The sequence below is a fragment of the Carcharodon carcharias genome, chromosome 12 (assembly GCF_017639515.1).
Source record: "Carcharodon carcharias isolate sCarCar2 chromosome 12, sCarCar2.pri, whole genome shotgun sequence".
NCBI lineage: Eukaryota > Metazoa > Chordata > Chondrichthyes > Lamniformes > Lamnidae > Carcharodon > Carcharodon carcharias.
In genome coordinates, this window is record NC_054478.1 from 33,022,886 (window position 1) to 33,044,184 (window position 21,299).

Genomic DNA, 21,299 nt, shown 5'->3' on the forward strand with positions numbered 1-21,299 from the left:
AATGGACTGGCCAGGTGGGCAGAGCAGTGGCAAATAGAATTCAACCTGGAAAAGTGTGAGGGAATGCACTTGGGGAGGGCTAACAAAGCAAGGGACACTACACAACAAGGCACAATGAATGGTAGGACCTTGGAAAGTACTGAAGATCAGAGGGACCTTGGTGTGCATATCCAGAGATCCCTGAAGGTAGCAGGGCAGGTAGATAAGGTGGTTAAGATAGCATATGGGATACTTGCCTTTATTAGCCGAGGCATGGAATACAAGAGCAGGGCGGTCATGCTGGAACTGTATAAAACACTGGTTAGACCACAACTGCAGTACTGTGTGCAGTTCTGGTCACCACATTATAGGAAGGATGTGATTGCACTAGAGAGGGTGCAGAGAAGATTTACCAGGATGCTACATGGGCTGGGGGGGTCTGAGCTATGAGAAAAGATTGGATAGGCTGGGGTTGTTTTCCTTGGAACAGCAAAAGTTGAGAGGGGACCTGATAGAGGTGTATAAGATTGAGGGGCATAGATAGAGTGGATAGGAAGGCACTTTTTCCATTAGCCGGGCGGGGCAGGTGGGGGGGCGGGGGGCAGTCAGTAACTAGGGAGCATAGATTTAAGGTAAGGGGTAGAAGGCTAAGAGGGGAGTTGAGGAGAAAGTTTTTCACCCAGAGGGTGGTGGGAGTCTGAAACTCACTGCCTGAAAGGGTGGTTGAGTCAGAAACTCTTGTAACATTTAAGAAGTATTTAGATATTCACTTGTGTTGCCAAAGCCTCCAGGGCTATGGGCCAAGCACTGGAAAATGGGATTAGTGTGGCTAGATCTTTGTTCAGCGGCGCAGACACGATGGGCTGAATGGCCTCTTTCTGCGCTGTAAACATCTATGAGCCTATGAGTCCCTCTCTACCTCCCTTTCGTCTTTAAAACCTACTTCTGTAACCAAGCTTTTGGATACCTGTCCTAATATCTCTTTATGTGGCATGGTGTCACATTGTCTCTGATAATACTCCTGTCAATGTTGGATGTTTTACCTTGGAAGTTGTTGCTTTTGTATTACACCAGTGCACTGAGGATAGAATAGTCGACTGAAGAGTTGGATCATAGTGTTGGTTATTTGGTGTATCCACTATTGCTGGTGTAATGCAGGTTGAGCCAATTAATACCATTGTATCGATGTTTTGGTTACATCCAGTCATTCAACGCTTTTCAAAGTCATTCTGCAATCTCAAAGAGTATAAACTTGAAAGGGGTCATTAGATGACATGAAGCCTTGTTTTAGGATGTCAAGTGTAGATAACATTGATCAGGACCAGCTGTCATCAATGATCTGAAAATAATTAATTCATACAACACTATTTCCAAACAGAGAAGCAAGAAAATTGTGCAAAGGCATGCACCATGTATGATATGGCTGCAGAGGGGTTGATAGGTGGTGTTAGAAATGAATGAGAGACATTCTGAAAGTAAACGAAATCTGCTGAGGGGCACCGGGAGGGAAAGAATTGTACAGTCGAAGAGACGGGATATAGCTTAGCATCCCTGTCATATTGCTGCTAAGTCACAAGTCCACTTAATCCTATCTAACTCAAACTTTTCAGAATTCAGCCTTTCTCTGCTGAAGTACATCGTACTTATGGAATCAAAGCAAAATGCTGTGGCTGCTGGAAATCTGAAACAAAAACAGAAAGTGCTGGAAATACCCAGCAGGGCAGGCAGCATCTGTGGAGAGAATCAGAGTGAATGGGCTGAATTTTGCCCTTGGCGGGTGTGCTTGGAGGGGGCGGGTGGGGGCGGCCGGGAAGCCGACCGGTGCCCGCGATCGGCACTGCGCCGCGATTTTATGCATGCGGACCAATTAAGGCCCACCCAGCGTGGAACGCGAGCGGCAGTGCTCAGCGCAGCCTGTGTGGGCGGGGAAGGAGGGCCAGCGGGCCTAGTGCGAACTTCACACATTCGTGCGAAAGGGCACTTCAATCTCCCTGAGGTGCGGAGCTGCCTCAGAGAGATGAAGCACTGTTTAAAAAAGCTAATGAAGAAAATAAAAATGTCACAAAACATGTCCCCTCACGTAACCTCTGTCACATGAGCAGGGAAATGTTTTTAAATTCAGTGGAAACATTTTTATTTTACTTTTATTTGCTTTAGGTTTGAGTTTTCCTAAAAAGTGCAAAGGCTGCTTAATGTTTTCGCCTGCCCATCAACCGTCAGGTTGGATGGGCAGCGTAAATTTGAATTTAATTACCTTTTTAATGGCCTTAATAGACCTTCTCATTGTCGACGGGCACGCTGACGACTCTGGTGCACGCCAGCCGCCAAATGAAATATCGCGGGACTACACGATGATGCCGGGAAGCTTGCCTGACATCGTTGCGCGTCATTTGACCGCTCGGCCGTGTCGGGTGCGCGAGCTCAATATTCTGCCCAATGTTTTAGGTCAATGACTTTTCCCCAGTTCTGAAGAAAGGTCATTGTCCTGAAACGTTAACTGTGCTTCTCTCTGCAGATGTTGTCTGTCCTGCTGAGTATTCAGCACATTTTCTGTTTTTATTTGATATTTATGGAGTTCTTTCCATCCATGGGGAACATCCATTGGATGATAATATGGATACAGCTTCAAAATTAAACATGATGTACACTGATAATCAAAAATGAATGGTGACGAGTTGCTCAGCTTGACCTTTTGAATTTCCTGTCCTGCTATCTCCTGACAGATGTTAGCACAACCAATGGAAATAATCAATTACAGTCACAAAATTAAGCAGAGAAAATCTCTATTTTTGCTAACTTGGAAAGCAAACAGCTCAGATAGCCTTCTGGTCTGGAAGCTTCAGCCATTGAATTTGCATTGTCTGAGATCATCCAAGACTTTGGCCAGCATCACTGGTGTCCCTCCTTGGGCTTGCTGAACAGGTGGCTATTAAAGGGTTCACTAGGTATATTTAGCATCTGAAACCCGAGTAAACTCGCTTTCTGATTGGTCTGCCAGTTCACATGATAATTTAGTCGCTGATGCAGCTTGTAGCTCTTGTCCAGCGTTTCTTGGGAGGGGAGCGCTGGGGAGGCTCTAGCTGCTGGGGAAAATTACTTTTAAATATCACGGGTAAGATTTTGTCATTTCTGTCTCAAATGCTAATTGTAAGCTTGCAAGGTGGTGCTGCATTTAATATGTGCTTTCCGTTACTTTATAATAGTCAGGATAGATTCGATTGGGGCTTTAACATTTGTTTAGAGTACAGTAAACCTACTGAACTATGATACTAGTTGATCCTTCGTTTTAGGACATTTCCCACATGGTATATAAATGGTAACAGCCGCTCTGGTTTTGTGTTAAATGCGGAATCATATCCAGGCTTTTGGTTATTTTCTTTCAATAATAGAAGTTTCAGAAAAAGCTCTCAGCCTGTGTTCCTAAATTTAACTATGCTGCTGTGGGCTTTGCTTGCCTCACAAGGAATTGCAACTCAGCTAGCTAAACTAAACCAGCCAATCGTACAGTGGTATTAACTGATGTGACAAATTTCTCGAGGCATAGGAACAGCTGTTCAGAACCCTTGTTACTTGATCTAGATGCTCCCCTCCGTCCCCCCTTATTGTGCCACCCATTGAGCCTTCATTTTGACAGAACAAGAAAATCATTCCTTGAATCGAAACTGTGTGGAGAAATTATTAGATCTCCATTTTATTTAATTAGTTGACATCAACACTTAACACTTAACCTACTTCCACCCACTCCCTTTTTTTACAGCTGTAAATTAAAGAGTGCAGAAACTGAAGGGAGTACATTCCTATGGCAATTGGACAGTGCCCGGTCTCATTTCTGTGAGGTCATTGGTTATACTTTATTGCTGACGTCCAGCAAGTATTTTTGTACACGGTATGTCTGCCATACATTTTATGTCTATCTAGATGTGTATATAGGGCATCTCAAAGCTCACTTCTTTCCTGATCCCATTACAGAGCCCCTTAAAATAATTTACGTTTGCAGATCCATTTTTTATCCCCTTTCCTAGTGTATTTGTATCTGTGTATTTTATTTTTCTATTTGGTGCATTGGTTTAGAATCTGACCCGTTGCCTTATTTTAGGAGGTCAATCAGTGACATACAGCAAAAATGGAAGACGAAGAGGGAGATTTTGAGGGATATGAAGAGTATGAAGTGGAGGAGACTATAACGGTAAGAAGTACGAAACAGTTGGGGAAATTTGATTCACTGGAACAAAATCAACACATTCACTTTCTTAACTGCAGTTTTGACTTCATATATTAAACACTTTAAAAATTATTTTCTTATGCTTTATTCCACCAATAATTACAGCATATTGATATCTTCATAATAATGATTGTTTAATTTTTAAAAATGGCAGTATTTAATATGCTGAATTCTATTTCATTGATCAAACAAAGCGTTATATGTAGTCTCTAACTAAAATTAGGGAGGGCGGGCTGATAAAAATATGCAAAGCCTTTTCCCTGATAAGTAGAAAAATGTATCTGACAATTAACAAACAGAAATAATGCTGCTATTTTGGCACATAGAAGAAAATTTTCCTTTTTGAAGCAAACATTTATTTTTCAGCACCTCTTCAACTGAAGCTTATATGTTTTAATATTAAAGAAACTCAATAAGATTAAGCAAATAAAAAGCAAATAGCCCTTCAGCCTCAAAACCTGAAAAGGACATATTTGCCTCAAGATGTCCTGCTCGGAAATAAAACACAACGTTAATTTTCCCTTATCTTTTGCGATATTGCTCATTGCTATTTCCCCACTTCGTATCAAAGCCTTTTGCTGCACTGAGATACTTTAGCAGTCAGCACTAATAAAAAGCATGCTGAGCATGCAGAAGGAATGCAGCATCTAAGTTCAAACAGGCTGAGCATTCAGTTCTCAAGTGGTTGGTAGGGCAGAACCTGCTCTGACAGATATGTAATAAAATCCAATGCAACTAACTGACTTTGAGCATCTTTATATTTTCCTCCTGGAATATTCCTCTGTGGCAGCGGTTTCATTTACAGCCATGATTTGAAGTCAACAAGAATAGTCTATTAATATAAAATATATTTTTGGGTATTAATGATTTTACATTAATAAAGGACTTATCTTTGTTGAATATTTAGCATTCATAGGAAAAGTACATCAAATATTAATTGCAGACATTTCTGATTTTTATTTGTTTTTGACATTTCCTAATGTATTTTTCATCATTTTCTGTGATGACTAAGCTTATACCTGGTCAACTTTCCCAATATTTTTTGCATCATACGTTGCTGTCATTTTGGGGATTTTGTTTTGTTCCACCTAATGGATCATTAATTGATAGCAAGAACTAATTTTCAACTAAACCAATGAATACTCATTAGTTATGTTCAATCTGTTTACTTTTGTCACTGTTGAGAATTTTCTGATAATTCTAATCTGGGGCAGCCAATCCTTGTTAGCAGGAATTCCCTTGGATTACCTGTTAGGAAGTAAAATCATTAATGATGAATTATCTCAATGATGGAATATACACTATTATATAAATGCTTGGCCATGATATAAAGCAAATGCTTGTGGTTGGTTCAATCACTAAAATTGCTCTCCTAATTGACTCAGTCATTAAGTGCCCAGATTATTGTAGTATTGAGCCATACAGACCCTAAATGCCTTGGCGTCAATTCTCAGTTTGTGATGGGTTAACTCATCCACGTGGACAATGGTTGAGCTCCAGAATTGACTACCACCCCTGGGTTCAGGAAGGGAAAGATAACTTGCTCTTTCCACTCTTGGTCACCAGATAGTGACACCTACTGGAAGGTATACACATGTAGTCAGTGTGTAGAGACTGATCAGACTTAGTTGTGATGCCCTCTAGCATCAAGTTTCCCCCGACACAGTCTTATGTTCATATGGACAGTTGGGAAAGGTGCAGTGTCCCCGTGGACCTGTTCCTCAGCTTTAGAAGAGGACAGGATGAAATTGTGGGGCCAAATAATTAAAAGCCCTCCTGAAAACAGTGATTAGTGCTAGAAAACAGCTGTGACTCAGGCTATTTTACCCTCTCCCTCCTTCAGGAATACTAAAAGCAATCGCAACAAGCCAAATATTACTTCAGGTGAAATTAGGAATTGCAGCCCAGACTGGGAATTAAACTTGGGCCCTCCAATCCTGTACTATAATTAACAATCAATGCTGCTGGTCAAGCAAGGCACTGTAATGGATAAGAAATGATCAGTGAAATGCATCCAATTCTTAAAGGGCTGACAGGTAGATACTGAGAAGTTATTCCCCCCGACTGGAGGGTCTGGAGCTAGGGATTGTAGTCTCAGGATAATTAGTCACCCATATAGGACTGAGATGACTGGAAAAATCTTCGCTTGGAAGGTTGTGAATCTTTGGAGTTCTCCACCCCAGATGATTTTGGATGCTCAGTTATTGTGTATATTCATAACTGAGATTGATAGATCTTTGAGTACAAAGGATATGGAATAGGGTGAGAATATGGAGTTAACGTAAAAGTTCAGCCATGATCTTACTGAATCATGTGGTTTACTCCTACTCCTATTTCGTTTGTTCTTAACATGCTTGACTCTCATCTCTGAAATAATGCCCCCAGTTGTATCAAGATACACTCCTGCCTAATTACAGCAATTAAAGATGGGTAATAAATTCTGAAAATTAATTTTAAAACTGAAGCTCAATATTATTCCTGAGAGCAGCATTGCCCACCAAGCCATCAAGGTAATTGGTGGAAAGGTTATCATTTATCTATTTCATCAAACTTTCTTCCCCCAAGAATTTAGTTAATTGTATTGTCCTAAAATATGAGCGCAGTCAAATTTCAGTTTTGCAAACATCTTGAGATAGTTCTGCTCTTAATGGACTTATAATGGGGTGTATGCTGGTTATAATGGAGTTTTAACAACACCATGCAGAAGTCTGTCACAATAACATTGTTTGTACTATTGAAGGTGGAAAAAAATGCCACATTTAGTATAAAATAGTGATTGACAGCCCCTTATAATGTATTTGTTTAAAATCAGAACTAACTAGGCTAAACCTATTAAAGTAGTGAAAATATAAAAGAGCTGCTATTCATTCCCAAGACCAAATATAAAGTTGTGATTGAATATTTTAAAAATAAAATGCAAATATGTTAAAGTGAGATGAGTTACTTTTCCTGTTGTCTGTAATATGTAGAACAATGTCAATTCATTTCATTGTGCATGCATTGTTTAGCACTACAGTGATTAAATGAATGTGTCATGAAACATATGCTTCGTCTCTATCATCATATATGCACTTTTTACCTGCTCATCTGGTAGTCTTTCACATCCAGGTTACTAACCTCTTGTAATCTGTTTTCCCAGCTCCATCCTCCATTGTTCAGACAATAACCCATAATCATCATTGGCTTTTGTTGAAACATTTCACATTACTTTCAGGGAAAACTGTGTAAAGTTGTATGAAGCGATAAATGCTGTCATAAGTCCAAGATTGTTCTCATACCATCGCCATGAACAGCGGCTTTTCATCCACAACAAATTTGTTCCGTGTTGTCATTTTTTTCTTGACGATGGCTAAGATCCAGCTCTGGAGCGAGTCCATGTAGTCTTGTTAAGTAATTGAATTGGAAATTGTAGTCAGTTATACTAGTTGGGTATAGAAATTGAGTGGGAGATTCTAGTCTAATGTCAGAAGACTTTAGGAAATATGAGTCAGCCCCAGGCTGATTGTAGTGAGCCAAACTGACTGAAATAGACTTGGACACACAATTACAACAGGTTCAAAATGTGTGATGTGAATCAGGTAACTTACACTGTGGGGTTTGCAAAAGGTCACTGAACAGTCTATTCATGTATCTCAGTTTTGCTACTGACATCATGACAAAGTAATTCACATAGAAGATGTTTTGTGCAGGATCTATAATAAACTAAATGTTATTCATCATAACTAAGAAAATATTGGTGCTTTTAGCAGGTAAAAATTTTTTCCACTTTAATTGAATTGAATAAAACTCCCTTTTATTTTCAGAAAAATGCCTTTATTTCACATTAACTTGAAACAATAAATTAAAGCTGCCCAGCTTTATGCTGTAGGTTTTATTTGGTCAAAAACCTACAGCTTGGTTTAACTTTACAATTTTATGATGATCGCAGCATAAAATTAGTTTGCTTTAGGTGTATTCTCCTATTGATTATTTACCTGTGCTGGAGTCATATCTTTCCATTTCTAATTCTAAGGTTTCCATAAATCCCGTATCTTTATTTTTACCTCGCCTCTAAATCGAAAGCTTCCAAGTTCAAGTCTCAATCCAGGGCTTCAGCACAAAAATCAAGGCTAACACTCTTGTGCAGCACTGAGGGTGTGCTGCACCACTGGAGGTGCTGCCTTTCAGATGAGACATTAAACTGTGACCCTGTCTGTCCTCTTATGTGGACATGAAATATTCCATGGCACTATTTTGAAGAAGATCTGGGAAGTTATCCCTGGTATCCTGGTCAATATTTATCCCTCAATCAATGTCACAAAAAAACAGACCACCTGGTCATTATCACCTTGTTATTTGTGGGGGGTTTGCTGTGTGCAAATTAACTGCTGTGTTTCCTAAAACGCAACAGTTATGACACTTCAAAAGTACTTCATCGGCTGTAAAGTGCTTTGAGGTGTCCAGTGGCTGTGAAGCATATCTCAATTATAAATAGGTGCCATTTGGACATTCCTCCCACTTAGGCACTGTTGTTTCATTCCTAATTTTATTGATAAATAATCACTTCTGGCAGAGCAAAATATATTCCCAACCTGCCCCATGTCTCAGAAACTTTGATGGCTGTGAAGTGCTTTGGGATGTCCTGAGGTCATGTACCATGCTTACTCACAATTGTTCACTTGTTGGGAGGATGATTACTTCTTGTAGCTTCCAGGGTTGGGGGACGTCAGTTATGTGGAGAAACCAGAGAAGCCAGGATTGTTCTCCTTAGAACAGAGAAGATTAAAGGGAAATTTAATAGAGGTTATCAAAATTATGAAGGGTTCTGATAGAGTAAATAGAGAGAAACATTTTCCACAGATGTGAAGGTTGATAACCAGAGAAGACAGATTTAAGATAATTGGCAAAAGTACCAAAGGGGAGATCAGCAGAATTTTGTTTTAATACAGTGAGTGCTATGATCTGGAATGCTTGGTCTGAAAGGATGATGGAAGCAGATTCAGCGCAGAAAGAAAATCTTCACCCATGAGCTTCGACTATAGTCAGCCCCATAATATTGTCTTTAACTCTTATTCTTTTGCCTTTTTATTTTGAGTGAAGAGCATTTTTCTGTTAAAAGAATACTCTGGATGTTACTTCTTAGTAATAAAGAGAAAGTTGCTTTCTAGGTTATGGGCCAAGTGCTGGCAAATGGGATTAGACAGGATTAGACAGGAGGTCAGGTGTCTCTCACATGTCGGTGCAGACTTGATGGGCCGAAGGACCTCTTCTGCACTGTGTGATTCTGTGATTCTGTGAATGAAATTAAATCAGTCTTGGAGTCATGGAGTTATTATGGCACAGAAGGAGGTTATGCAGCCCATTGAGTCTATATCAGCTTTCTGTGGAGCAATCCAGTCAGTCCCATTCCCCTGCTACTTTATTTCCCTCAAGTGCCCATCCAATTTCCTTTTAAAATCTTTGATTGACTCCACTTCCACCATCCTCATAGGAAACTCCAAATTATTACAGCTTGCTGCGTAAAAACGTTCTTCCTCACATCCGTGCCACTATATCTCTTGCCCAAAACCTAATACCTGTGTCCCCTGGTCCTTGTACAATCAACTAATTGGAACAGCCTTTCTTTGCCTATTTATCTAAACTTGTCATAATCTTGTACACCTCTAACAAATACCCCCTCAATCTCCTTTGCTTCAAGGGGAACAACTGCAGCTTCTCCAACCTAACCTTGTAAGTAAAATCCCTCACCCACGGAGCCATTCTGATAAATCACCTCTGCGCTCTCTCAAGGATCCTCACATCTTTCCTAGAGTGTGGTGACCAGAACTGGATGCCATACTCTAGTTGTGACCTAACCAGACTTTATAAAGGTTCAGTGTAACTTTTCTGATTTTGTCTCAATATATCTACTTATGAAGCCCAATATCCCATTTGCATTGCTAATTACTCTCTCAATATCTCCTGCTGCCTTCTAAGGTCAAAGATCTTTGCACATGAACCCATCCAGGTTCCTTTGTCGCTGTGCACACTTTAGAACTGTGCCATTAAATGTCAATTCACTCACCCTATCCCTCCTGCCAAAATGCATCACATCACACTTTCTGTATTAAATTCCATCTACCACTTGTCTTTTCATTCCTGCTGGTCTATCCATGTCCTGTTGCAGTTGATTGGTATCATCTTCAATGTTTGCCATACCTCCAAGTTTGGCATCATCGACGAATTTTGTAATTGTACTTCATATTCCAATATCCAAAGGTCATTTATATATATCACAAAAAAACAGTAGTCCCCACACTGACCACTGAAGAACGCCACTGTCTGAAAAACAACCATTTACCATGACTCACTCTTTTCTGTCCTTAAGTTTTTTTTTACCAAAGCTGACACCGACCCTCTTATTCCATAAGCCTCAATTTTGTTAGTTGGCCTCTTATGTGCTATTTAGTCAAACGTTTTCTTAAAATCCATTTAGGCAGCTTCTGTTGCATCCTCTTCATCAACCTTCTCTGTTATTTCTCCAAAACATTTAATTAGATTAGTCAAGAATGATCTTCCTTTTACAAATCTGTGCTGTCTTCAAACGTCTCCAACTGTCTGTTGATATTTTCCCCAATTATTGTTTCTAAAATCTTATTCACCACGGATCTTAAACTGACTGACCTATAGTTACAAGGAATGGCCTTACATCCTTTCTTGAATAACGGTGTCACATTTGCCACTGTCCAACACTCTGGCACCTCCCCAATATCCAGGGAAGATTGGAAGATTATGATAAGCCCTTTCATTATCTCCACTCCCGTTACATCAATTTAAAAATTTGCATATATAAAATAATCAGCATGTACTGAAGATAACAGTGATTACCACCATCAGTTGCACGTGTTCTAAACTGTTACCAAAGAAAAATGTCTTAGGAGCTACCTTCTTCCCTCTGTACTACCAGGATATAGTAGTGCAGTGCAATGTTATTGCACTAGCAACAGGGGTTATCAACTTAATTCCCATCATATCAAGCTGAAAGCCTAATTTAATAAATCCTCTAGCACCAAGAGGGAGGAAGATGTCCATAAAAGCTGCTGGACTGTAAAATATCATCTTCTTCACTAATGTCCTTTAGGAAAGCAAACCTATAGACTACAGTCCCACATTATATGGTTGCTTCTTATAAGCTTAATAAGCCACTCTGTTGTAAGCAGTAAAAGAAAGAACTTGCATTTTATATAGTGTCTTTCAAAGCCTCATGACGTCCCAAAGTACAAAAGGTATTTTTTGAGTGCGGATACTTTTGTAAGAAACACGGTTGTTAATTTGTGCACAGCAAGGTCCCACAAATAGCATTGAGCTACATACCAGATAGTCTGTTTTAGCCAAGTTGGTTGAGGGATAATATTGACCAGGACACCAGGGATAATTCCATTACCATTGTTCAGTAGTGCAGTGAAATCCTTCATGTTCATCTGAGAGAGCAGGCAATGCCTCAGTTTAAAGTCCAGTCAGAGAGTGTAAAACTGAAGTGTCAGTCTAGCTGATCTGCTTAAATCTCTTGACTTCTTGAATTGGTCTCGAATCTACACCTTTCTGATAGAGGTGTGAATATTACCACTGAACCAAAACGGACACCTCCTTAGAACCGCTAAAGGATGGGTAATAAATAAGGCCTTGAAAGCATTAACTGCATCCCGAACAAACATTGACAATAACAGTTTCATTTAATGAAAATCAGGAGAGGCCTTCAGAAGGCACTGGGAATTTATCAGTTGACTGTGTTTAGAGTGTTCCCTCATAGAATTTGATAGAAATTACAAGATGGAAACAGATTGTTTGTCCAAAGCAGCCCATGTTAATGTTTATCCTCCACATGAACAGTACCTGTAATCCTGTGTGCCTACCCTGCCCCAAAACAATTTAACTCCTTTCCTTCAACCAACTATCACAGCCTCTTCTGGAAACTTGACATGGTCTCTGCTTAGGTGTAGTGGAAATCTGGAAGTCTCTCCTCCAAAAGGTGTGGAGGCTAGGTCAATTAAAAAAATGCAAAACTGAAATTGATAAATTTTTTGTTCCATAAAGGAGTTTAGATATGGATCAGCCCCAAAGCAATTGAATGTTAGAACAGGTTCGAAGGGTTGAATGGCCTACTCTGGCTCCTATGTTCCTCAATGTAAATCAATACAATATGATGCAAGACTCCCTAGGCAATACAAGGAATATCAATTACAATAAATAAATCTTGAAGGTTTTTTAGTGGACTCACACAGAGCTGGAAAATAATGGAACAAGGTGATAACTTTTTGTTTCTGATTCTCTGTGGGATTTGCCCCATTGTAGTACCATACATATGAAATTGAGAAGGTGATAAACGGAAAAGAGATTACAAAGGTTACAGAGGTAACAAAGGTAATTGTCTGTAACCTACCTGTTACAGGCATGCATGAAGCAATTGTTTATGCATGTTCCTGACATTAAAAAGTGGCTGATGTGGGCCGCTGTGCTGAAGAAGCCAAATTTGCCTATTTGCATGAGAATTTGCTGCTAATTACTTTATTTTTGTCCTTTCCTGAGAAACATCAGGCAGCACAACGACGCAGCTTGCTACTGATACTTTCGACGATCAAATTGAAACCATGGCCCATATGCAAGATGGTGCTGCATGCTTTGCTGATCTTCAAAGCCATCAGGGTGAAACCATGAGTCAAACTTTGGCTTTTCTAGATGAATAAATTAGCCACTCAAAGAACAGGTTGTGTACTGAATTAAGCAAATCCTCATACCCGAATGCACTTCCGAGTCACTTACCAATTATTATCTCCATCACAACTCTCCTCTGAGTAATCTATGCCAGATCCAATATCAGATGAATGGAGAGTTGGTATTTAAGCTATTTTGGATCAAGATCTATCATTTACTTGAACCAGCTTTCACTCCTAGAGCACTCAGCCTCTGAAAACCAATGCAATAAAGGTGAGTAAGGTGGAAAGCACAGAACGATATAATGCCACAACAGATAAGAGTTAAACCTGAGAGATTGCACAGCATAGCAAACTCTAGAGATCCTGATGCAAACTGTTAGATGTTGGTCCACTCTGACATCTCAGGTAGTATTTTGCCACTATCACACACTTTAATAGTGAAGAATTTCATATATCCCTCTTTGGTGCCACACAGTGGTGCTGGTCATACAGGGTAGGTGTCAGTATGACAAAGGCATGATTCGTGGCTTCTATAATGGCCTGTCAAAACTTTTTGGCTTCCCCGTCTGTTTGGGATCGAAAATGATTGCAAGCATTGGAATATGTCTGATGAGTGGCATTTACAGCTTTGCAATAAGCAGCATGGGAAGCATTTGAAGGATTACCTTACTAAAAGTCTAAGATTCCAGGTTAAATTGCAAGTAGTTTAGAAATGGTTTTCACCTGAAGATTTTTTTCTGGATTTTACAAATGTGCATTAATGCTTACTTTGGTGTCAAGTTCACTCACGCACCTGACATGTTCAAATTTATAATGTAGACTTCACTAAGTCCCAAATTATCACAGTTTTCCTGTTATATAGAATTTAGTTGAACGCAACTTTGTTCTGCCCTTTGTAAATCTGTATCAAATAATTAGTGGAATATTTAATATCAAACATTTTTGTTGCTTTTTCTTTGCCTGCAAGATATTGAATTTAGAATTAAAAAAAACTATTCTACTGTCAATGCTATTTAGCCATATAGAACTGCTAGAATTAGTTGGGAAATGGTAAACCATATCTCAATCGCTGAGGAAAAATTCAGTATGGAAAAGCTTCTTCTTTAAAGCTGATGGACTGCATACAATTTCAGGAATAGTGTTCACATCTGACAGAAAATTAATCTTAATGACACGATAAAGATCAGAAGAAAGAAAGAATGCTGGATGTGTTGGAAATACAGAGCAAGCCATTTAGCATTTGAGACAAATGGATAAATTAACATATTAGACGTGACTTTTTCATCAGAATTTTGACACTGAACATTTTCAATTTAAACTTAATCTAATTTATGGGTTGAGATTGTGCCACATGATATTAGTAACAAATATAAGTGGACCCAATTTTAACTCACTCAACACCCATTCACTGACATGGTGTTAAAGTAGGATCCAATGATGGGTTGTGGAATTTCGCTTGTCTCCTGTTTTAACAAAAGTGATAGCTTACACTTTCTGAACAGGATAATATCTTCATTAAAGGAACAGACAGAAATGTTGTATGGATATATTAAACCATTTGTTGCTGATATTGCACACTATGATTTTGCCCCAATAATCTTTTTAGTGCAGTTTTAATTACCGGTAATTTCCTTGGTTTTCAGGAAGAGTAATTATATGTGAGCAAAGTTTCTTATTCTCTGCTTAGAAATTAATATCACCAACTGTAGCAATAAAAAGCAACATGTTATTGAATGTTTTGTAACAGGCTTGATATTGCATGGCTACTTTAGGTAGACCAGTTCTATCTACCAGCAAAAGTACCACATGTAAACTTGGTTGCAGTAAACATGACAACTATAATCTCACTGTTCAATTAATATGTTTCTTTCCTTCAAGGAATCAGAACCACAAACATTCATTCGAGAAGTGACAACAGTAAGTAATTAAGTTAAATAATTCATGAATATCAGGAGTTGCATTGTTTTAAATGTGAAATCAATATTGTTTTGCTGCAGTAAGTATGACATCTTTTATTTAACTAATCAATCACATTTTTTGTTCCCAAGATTTCAGAACCACGAACAGTTATTCATGAGGTAAGCATAGTAAGAAGCCAAATAATTAGCAAATATTTGCCAGTGTTTGTATACAGGTCAAATTAATAACGTGCACTATGCTAAGAATGACACATTTTCTTCTTGAGTTCTGTGCCCAAAGGTAGGTCTGACCCACAGCTCCATAATGTCCACCATGAGTAGGACAACAAGTCAGGGCTGACTTTATTCACCTCAGCCGGAACGGGGATTAATCCAATTTTTTAAGCACCAATCTGATCCACACCAGCCATCCAGCTCCCAAGGAGTCTGAGTTGCTGAAGCAACATGCACTTTTATCTGCATGTTGTGACTTGGAGCCATGGATAGTAAAGGCAGAGGCTCCAATTTATTTCCATCACATGGCTAACCAGAAATCTTTCCCGCTCTTACTGCGTAAGATGTTGGCATATGTTGGAAAGATTTACAAGTTGATACTCAACCTGTCTGTTTGACTGCGTTATGAATGCACCTTCCTTATCCATCCAGTCCTAGAATGGGACTTGAACCCAGAGCTTCTGGCTCAAAGGGAGGGATGCTACCCACTCCCCACAAGCCCTCCTTTTTTGGACACTTCTTATGAGGTACTAAATGACTATTGGTCTTTTCCATAAGGTTTCAAAACCACGCATGGTCATTCAGGAGGTAAGAACCTTAACATATTAAACTGTTGGTAAATGACCTGGATTTTGCAGTGAAATTGTCAGCGTTTGCCATCATGTGGACCTGACAGCAACTTCTAAAGTCTGCAGTTAAATGTCAAAATTCAGAAGTTGCTGTCAGTGATCCCATGCTCCTCACAGGCGCATTGTTGAAGTCCCTGCAGATGGAAATTTTCCAAAATCTGTTGAAAGGGGTGTAACTGGGTTTTTAATGGTGTACTAAATTCATAATTACTGTTAAACAACCTCTCTGGCCCTGAAAAAACAATTTTATATTTCTGGAATGTCAAATTTCTCCAGTATGATAAGGAAAATCCACATATTTTTGCAGATTTTTTTGAAAGTTTGTTAAGATATTTCAACTTCTGCCTTTAAACCATGTGTATGTCCTAATTTTATTTTGCTGTTGATAAAATGATTAAAAAGTGTTAAAAAGTGATGGAATCAGTGGTTTTTACTTCCTGGTTTGCTTTCTATGAGAATTCTTCAAACGTGATTGGCTGCTTAGCCTGCTTGAAGATATCACTGTTGCTGAAACAGAAAATCTCCTTGAGCTGATGCCAGAATCAAAGTAACATCAAGAAAGGGGAAATCTACACCACAGAGATCACCACGTCCTTTGGGCAGCTTTCTTTGAGGTCATCGTCACTTTGCCACTGATCGCAAAATCCGGGCCAATATTTGATGGTGCCTTTGTTCATTGGAACAGAATCAATAATTTGTGTGCTGCAATAAATGTGAAGTAATTTATTTAGCTACTAAATGACCATTTTTCTTTCCTACAGATTACGCAGCCACACACTGTCGTTCAAGAGGTGAGCATAAGTAACAAGTTAGTGAATGTTTGGTACTGCATTTGTTCATGGGGTGGAACTAATATTGTTTTATTCATTGTTTAAGGTTCATAAGTCTGCTTCAGGGCTCCCTGTCAGAGAAGTGAGAAAGACGGAGAAGGTCGACAAGTCAAAGTTTCTGACTCCTTACCTTGAACACAGTCATAAGATGCAGGATCTGTTCAGTTCGGTACGAAATCTGTAATTCATGCTTTGTGCATATATTTGTTGGTGATGCAAATTTTTTCCTCAGCATTCTACTCTTGGCTACCTTGCTGAAGCACTCTTCCTCCACATGTGAAGAGGGCTTCAAATCTGAAACCAAGAGTGTCCTCAGCTGATATTTGTAGAGACTCTCACTGGGATTTTATGGCCCCACCATGGTGGGACCTGCCGCCGGCAATGCGGTGCCCCAGCCAAAAGCCCATTGACTTTCAGCGGGACCAGATGATCCTGGTGGTGAGCGGGACAGGAAAATCCCGCCCTCTGTTTCTAGCAGGGGTCACCTGGACCAGGATTACAGTAGCTGATGAAACCTGTTCCTACGCTGGAACATTGAGGTAATTTCGACCAACCCCCAGTGCACTCTATCCAAGGTCAGCTAATGCAATGCAGACCAGGGGTTGAACTTGAACTTTCCTGGTCTGTTACAACTACATTGAGCAGTACACCTATCAACTGGAATATACTATAGTGCAATCATTCACCAGGCTCTTAGAGGAAATATTAGTCTAAGCTATATTTGTATTTTAAAATGTATTTTGAGATGCCACTTTGGCGGCACTTGCCTTTAAGTTAAAGATCACGAGTTAACTGATAGACAGGTGTCATATGGTGAGATTAATTCACTGTTTCCACTCATTTGTGTCAGCTAATTCATTTTTTATGAATTCTGTCCAATTGAGAAAGTGAGTTACCCAGTTGATAAACAGAGCATGACAAATCTCTACTGCTATTAGAAATATACACAAATGAAAAAGCCCTCACAAGCAACAAAATGATCTATGCCCACTTTGATCCATAAATTGAATAAATGACTTGTGACACTGAAAAATATTGAGTAAGATGGTTTGTACAGTGAAAGCTGTCATACTGACCACTAACAGTATGGTTTGAAATATCTTTTGTAAAACATGTTAGAGGTATAGATTTTAGCTCATTGACAAAATCGAGCGATGTTGTGAGGCCTAGAAATTGGATCACTAGGCACCCATTTTACAGGTCTCCATGGCATGTGTCACATCCATTTCCTTCTTTTCCTTACTTCTTTCTTTCATTGTCATACATTTGCTCCCTATATTGCCACCTATATCTGCTTTTGACATTTGACTCTTTGCACTGCTAATCATTCCCAGCCCCTCTTCCTCCACTCAATCCTGCTGTTACCCAAGCCCAGCTGCTCTTACATCAGACTGAGTCTCCCTCTTCCCCTTTAACATTGCTCATTTCTGTACACTAGAGTTGGGAATCCTTGTTTTTATGAGGATTACCATGTTCAAGTACAGGGAAGCCACAATCACCAAGCAGCAAGCTATTAGCAGTAGGTGAATGTTGACAGGCAGCTCGCTAATTGTTTGGTGGGGGGGGGGGGGGGGGGGGGTGGTGAGGTGTGTGTGGAGGGGAGTGGGGGGTGGGGGGTGGGGGAGGTGTAATGGTGCAGTGGGGGGGAGCTGTGGGGTCAGGGGGGGTGGGGGTGGTGGCGACATATCCAGTGGTTCCTCTGTTGTGACAAGCCTATCATGGTAAATAGAAGGGATACGTAAAACCTGTGTTTTTGCAGTGGCTTCTAGTTATCCTTTAGGGACCACAGGTCAGGCTGCTCAATGTCAAGTACCCCAGTGGGTGTAATCTGCTACTCCTTCAAAATTGTGTTGAGGTCCAATTGATGTAATTTTCCCTTTTTCAAGTGGTCTGAATCAATCTCTTTAAAGCCCACTGATTAGGCTGGTCAATGCCTAATATAACAAGATCTAACATGCATGGTGCATGCACTACCCATTTGTACATTAAAATTACAATTATGATCCTACAACCAACATAGGACTCAACTTGGACAGGCTCCCTTCTGTTCAGGGCCAGAGTGCTGGCTGCCTGTTTGAAAATTAAATCAGGCAGGCAAACGGATGTGCAAGGTGCCCACCAGAATTCTCTCTGCAGGTCAGCAATTGTTTTAGGTGAGAAATGTATCTCTTCATATTGTAATTTGAGTTAATTTTTCAAGATGGCAAACTACTTTATTTTCCCATGGACAAATAGTAACCCCTTTCAAGGCTCCTCCTTCCCCCCATAACTATAGCAGCAGCTGAAAGAGCACAAGGAACTGGGCAAAAATGATTTCCATTATACTGTCACCCCGTTCCTGCCTGGTGATAAAAATGAAATTCGGCTCCACTGTGTCAAGAGTTTTGTTTGATTAAAATTGTGTAGGCTGTAGAAGTCTCTTTGTTGCTCACATTTCTCCAGAACCTGCTGGGTGATATGAACGCTGTCAGTGTTGAAATAATTTTCCCTGAAGTGACAGTGTACCTCTGGGAGGACTGAGTCAATGGTGCATGAAAGTGAATGATTGAGAAATACTCAAGTGTATTTTCCAAGCGATTGTCGCAGTATCTAATTTCAGATGATAAAAATGGATCTTGTTTAATTTTGACTCGAGGAAATGTGTTTAATTTTAGAACAAGTACAAGGAAGAATTTGAAAAGGAAAGAGGAAAACCATATGCTGTTATTTCAGACACACCAGAGCTGAAGAGAATTCGGAAGGCTCAGCAACAGCTCAGTGAGGTGAGGAGAATGGATACTAAATTTGAAGAGGTTTCATCTTCCACTTAGGAATGTAATTATCCTAACTAGTCCATACATTGGAAAAACATTGGACTTTAATCAAACAGTGTTAATTAATTCTCTTTTTCCTCCCTCTCCCATTGCCATGCCACCCCTCCACGCACTGTAAACCTTTCTAGTTCATGCAGCACACACATCAGCATCCTTTTATATATGTAGGGAACAAAGGACCTAGAACCAGGAGTATGCCATTCAGGCCTTTGAGCCTGATCTGCCATTCAATACTTCCATGGCTGATCTACTTGTGGCCTCAATTTCACTCTCCTGACTGCCACCCAAGATGATGGACATGTAGTGTATCAAATCCATCGGGTACAAGGTAGCTTAATATGGTGCATTTGGCTGAAGAGACCAATCCATGAGAAGCAGGTTCTACCACAAGTGCCACATAGGAAGTGGAAGTTAATGCAGTACTATTGCTGCTAAATTACCATTCACCAACTCAACCGTGGCAATGGGACCAAATATCACCACAAAATTAAACCTGAAATTTGTTGGAAAGGGCCTCACTCAAATTGATTTTCTTTAAGCTCTCCACATAACTGAGCTTGACCACTCTGAGGAAAAATGTAGCTGGAGACTCATTCAAGTAAAGGCCACATAGTTAGAAGTTCAATCTTCTATTGCTGTAGCTACCAGTTTACCAATTTCCCACAACTCCAACCTAACCACTTACTTACTTATTCTGTGGCAGTGAGTATACCACCACAACAATCTACTTGTTTCTGTGAGATACACTGCACGTAGCCTTTACTTGCAATTCACTAACATCAGCCTTTAAAATAGGCAATTATCAAAAATCTTGGCTTGGATTTTTGCGTGAGCTGGGAAAACCCAATCTGCGCATTTTGCAAATGCACACTCAACCCATGTGTGACTTTGTCCAGGAATTTTGTCTTTTTATGCAGGGGTCGAATTCACAGTGCATTTTGTGAGCCACGATGGAGTGCATGAGTAGTGTGAGAGCAGAGGCAGGATGGTTAGAAGGCCTGGCTTGGTTCTCCAACGGAGCAGCCCAGTTTCCAACATCATCCCCCTAAACCGTCCCTCACCCCCTCATCACTCCACCCATCCCATGCCCACTCAAATTGCCCTTGCTACCCCATGCCCCCTCAGATTGCCCATGCCATCTCTGTGCCCCCTCACCTCCATGCCACCCCATGCCCCCTCATTTATCTCAAGCCACCCAATGCCACATCCATGTCCCCCATCTATCCTCCATAGCCACTCACTCATGTTGCACTATGTACAGCCTTCAGGAGCCATGCAATATCAATGGGAATTATTTTGAAATCATTGGAGAAAAATAAACCTCTAGCAATCTAATAAAACCCTTATTTCAAATACACCATCACTGATACTAGAAAAAAAACCTCAGTGATTGTAAAAGAATATAATCCTTTCAGTTCCTATTAGATTTGTAAACAAACAAAAAACACAATAAAGGACTATTCTATTATTTCAGCCTTTTAAAAGTTGCAATCATTCGCGGATCAATAGATCACCTGCCAGGGTGAAATTACTATTAGCTTTTGAAACCCAGCCAAGCATTCATAATGACTACAGTTATCATAAGAAAAGCTTCCAGCTACACTGTTTGAAACTGACAGAACAGGATGGTGTGCCATTTCCATTTCAAAGTAGGGTGCCTGCCAATGGAGGGGAGCAGGTGCAGATATTTTTTCAACTATCAAAAGGGGGATTTTTTTTCACAGCCAGGGCTGTCAATTTAACTCACAGCACACAACATGATAACATGCTTTGGACATTTTTAAAAAAATTTGTAATGTATTATGTTACTTTTGACTATTGGAAAAGTACTGTAATGCATGACAGCAATTACACAATGCTGATCAACGTAAGAGTCAACTTACCTTGGCTGGGGAAATCCCTACGATGAATCACAGCATTAAAAGTGCATCTGCATTACAATACAGCATCTAATAGTGACATTTTACGGTCTCAAAACATTTTACACTTCAGAATGTTCCTGACTCCCTCAGTGGTTACAAA

General features: G+C 39.9%; 1 protein-coding gene across 42 annotated transcripts in view; it reads left to right on the plus strand.

Moving 5' to 3' along the window:
• The first annotated feature begins 2,997 nt into the window (after positions 1-2,997).
• neb (nebulin) overlaps positions 2,998-21,299 on the plus strand; it is a 284,616-nt gene continuing 266,314 nt past the window's right edge. For 39 of the 42 annotated variants that reach the window (XM_041201321.1, XM_041201334.1, XM_041201338.1 and 36 more), the window contains exons 1-9: positions 2,998-3,091; positions 3,737-3,865; positions 4,076-4,165; positions 14,752-14,790; positions 14,922-14,951; positions 15,564-15,593; positions 16,396-16,425; positions 16,511-16,633; positions 19,119-19,226. In XM_041201321.1, coding sequence (XP_041057255.1) covers positions 4,103-4,165; positions 14,752-14,790; positions 14,922-14,951; positions 15,564-15,593; positions 16,396-16,425; positions 16,511-16,633; positions 19,119-19,226 — 423 coding nt within the window. In that variant the 5' untranslated portion in view covers positions 2,998-3,091; positions 3,737-3,865; positions 4,076-4,102. The remainder of the gene's footprint in view (positions 3,092-3,736; positions 3,866-4,075; positions 4,166-14,751; positions 14,791-14,921; positions 14,952-15,563; positions 15,594-16,395; positions 16,426-16,510; positions 16,634-19,118; positions 19,227-21,299) is intronic. The other 3 variants (XM_041201325.1, XM_041201322.1, XM_041201323.1) reach the window with 3 other exon arrangements.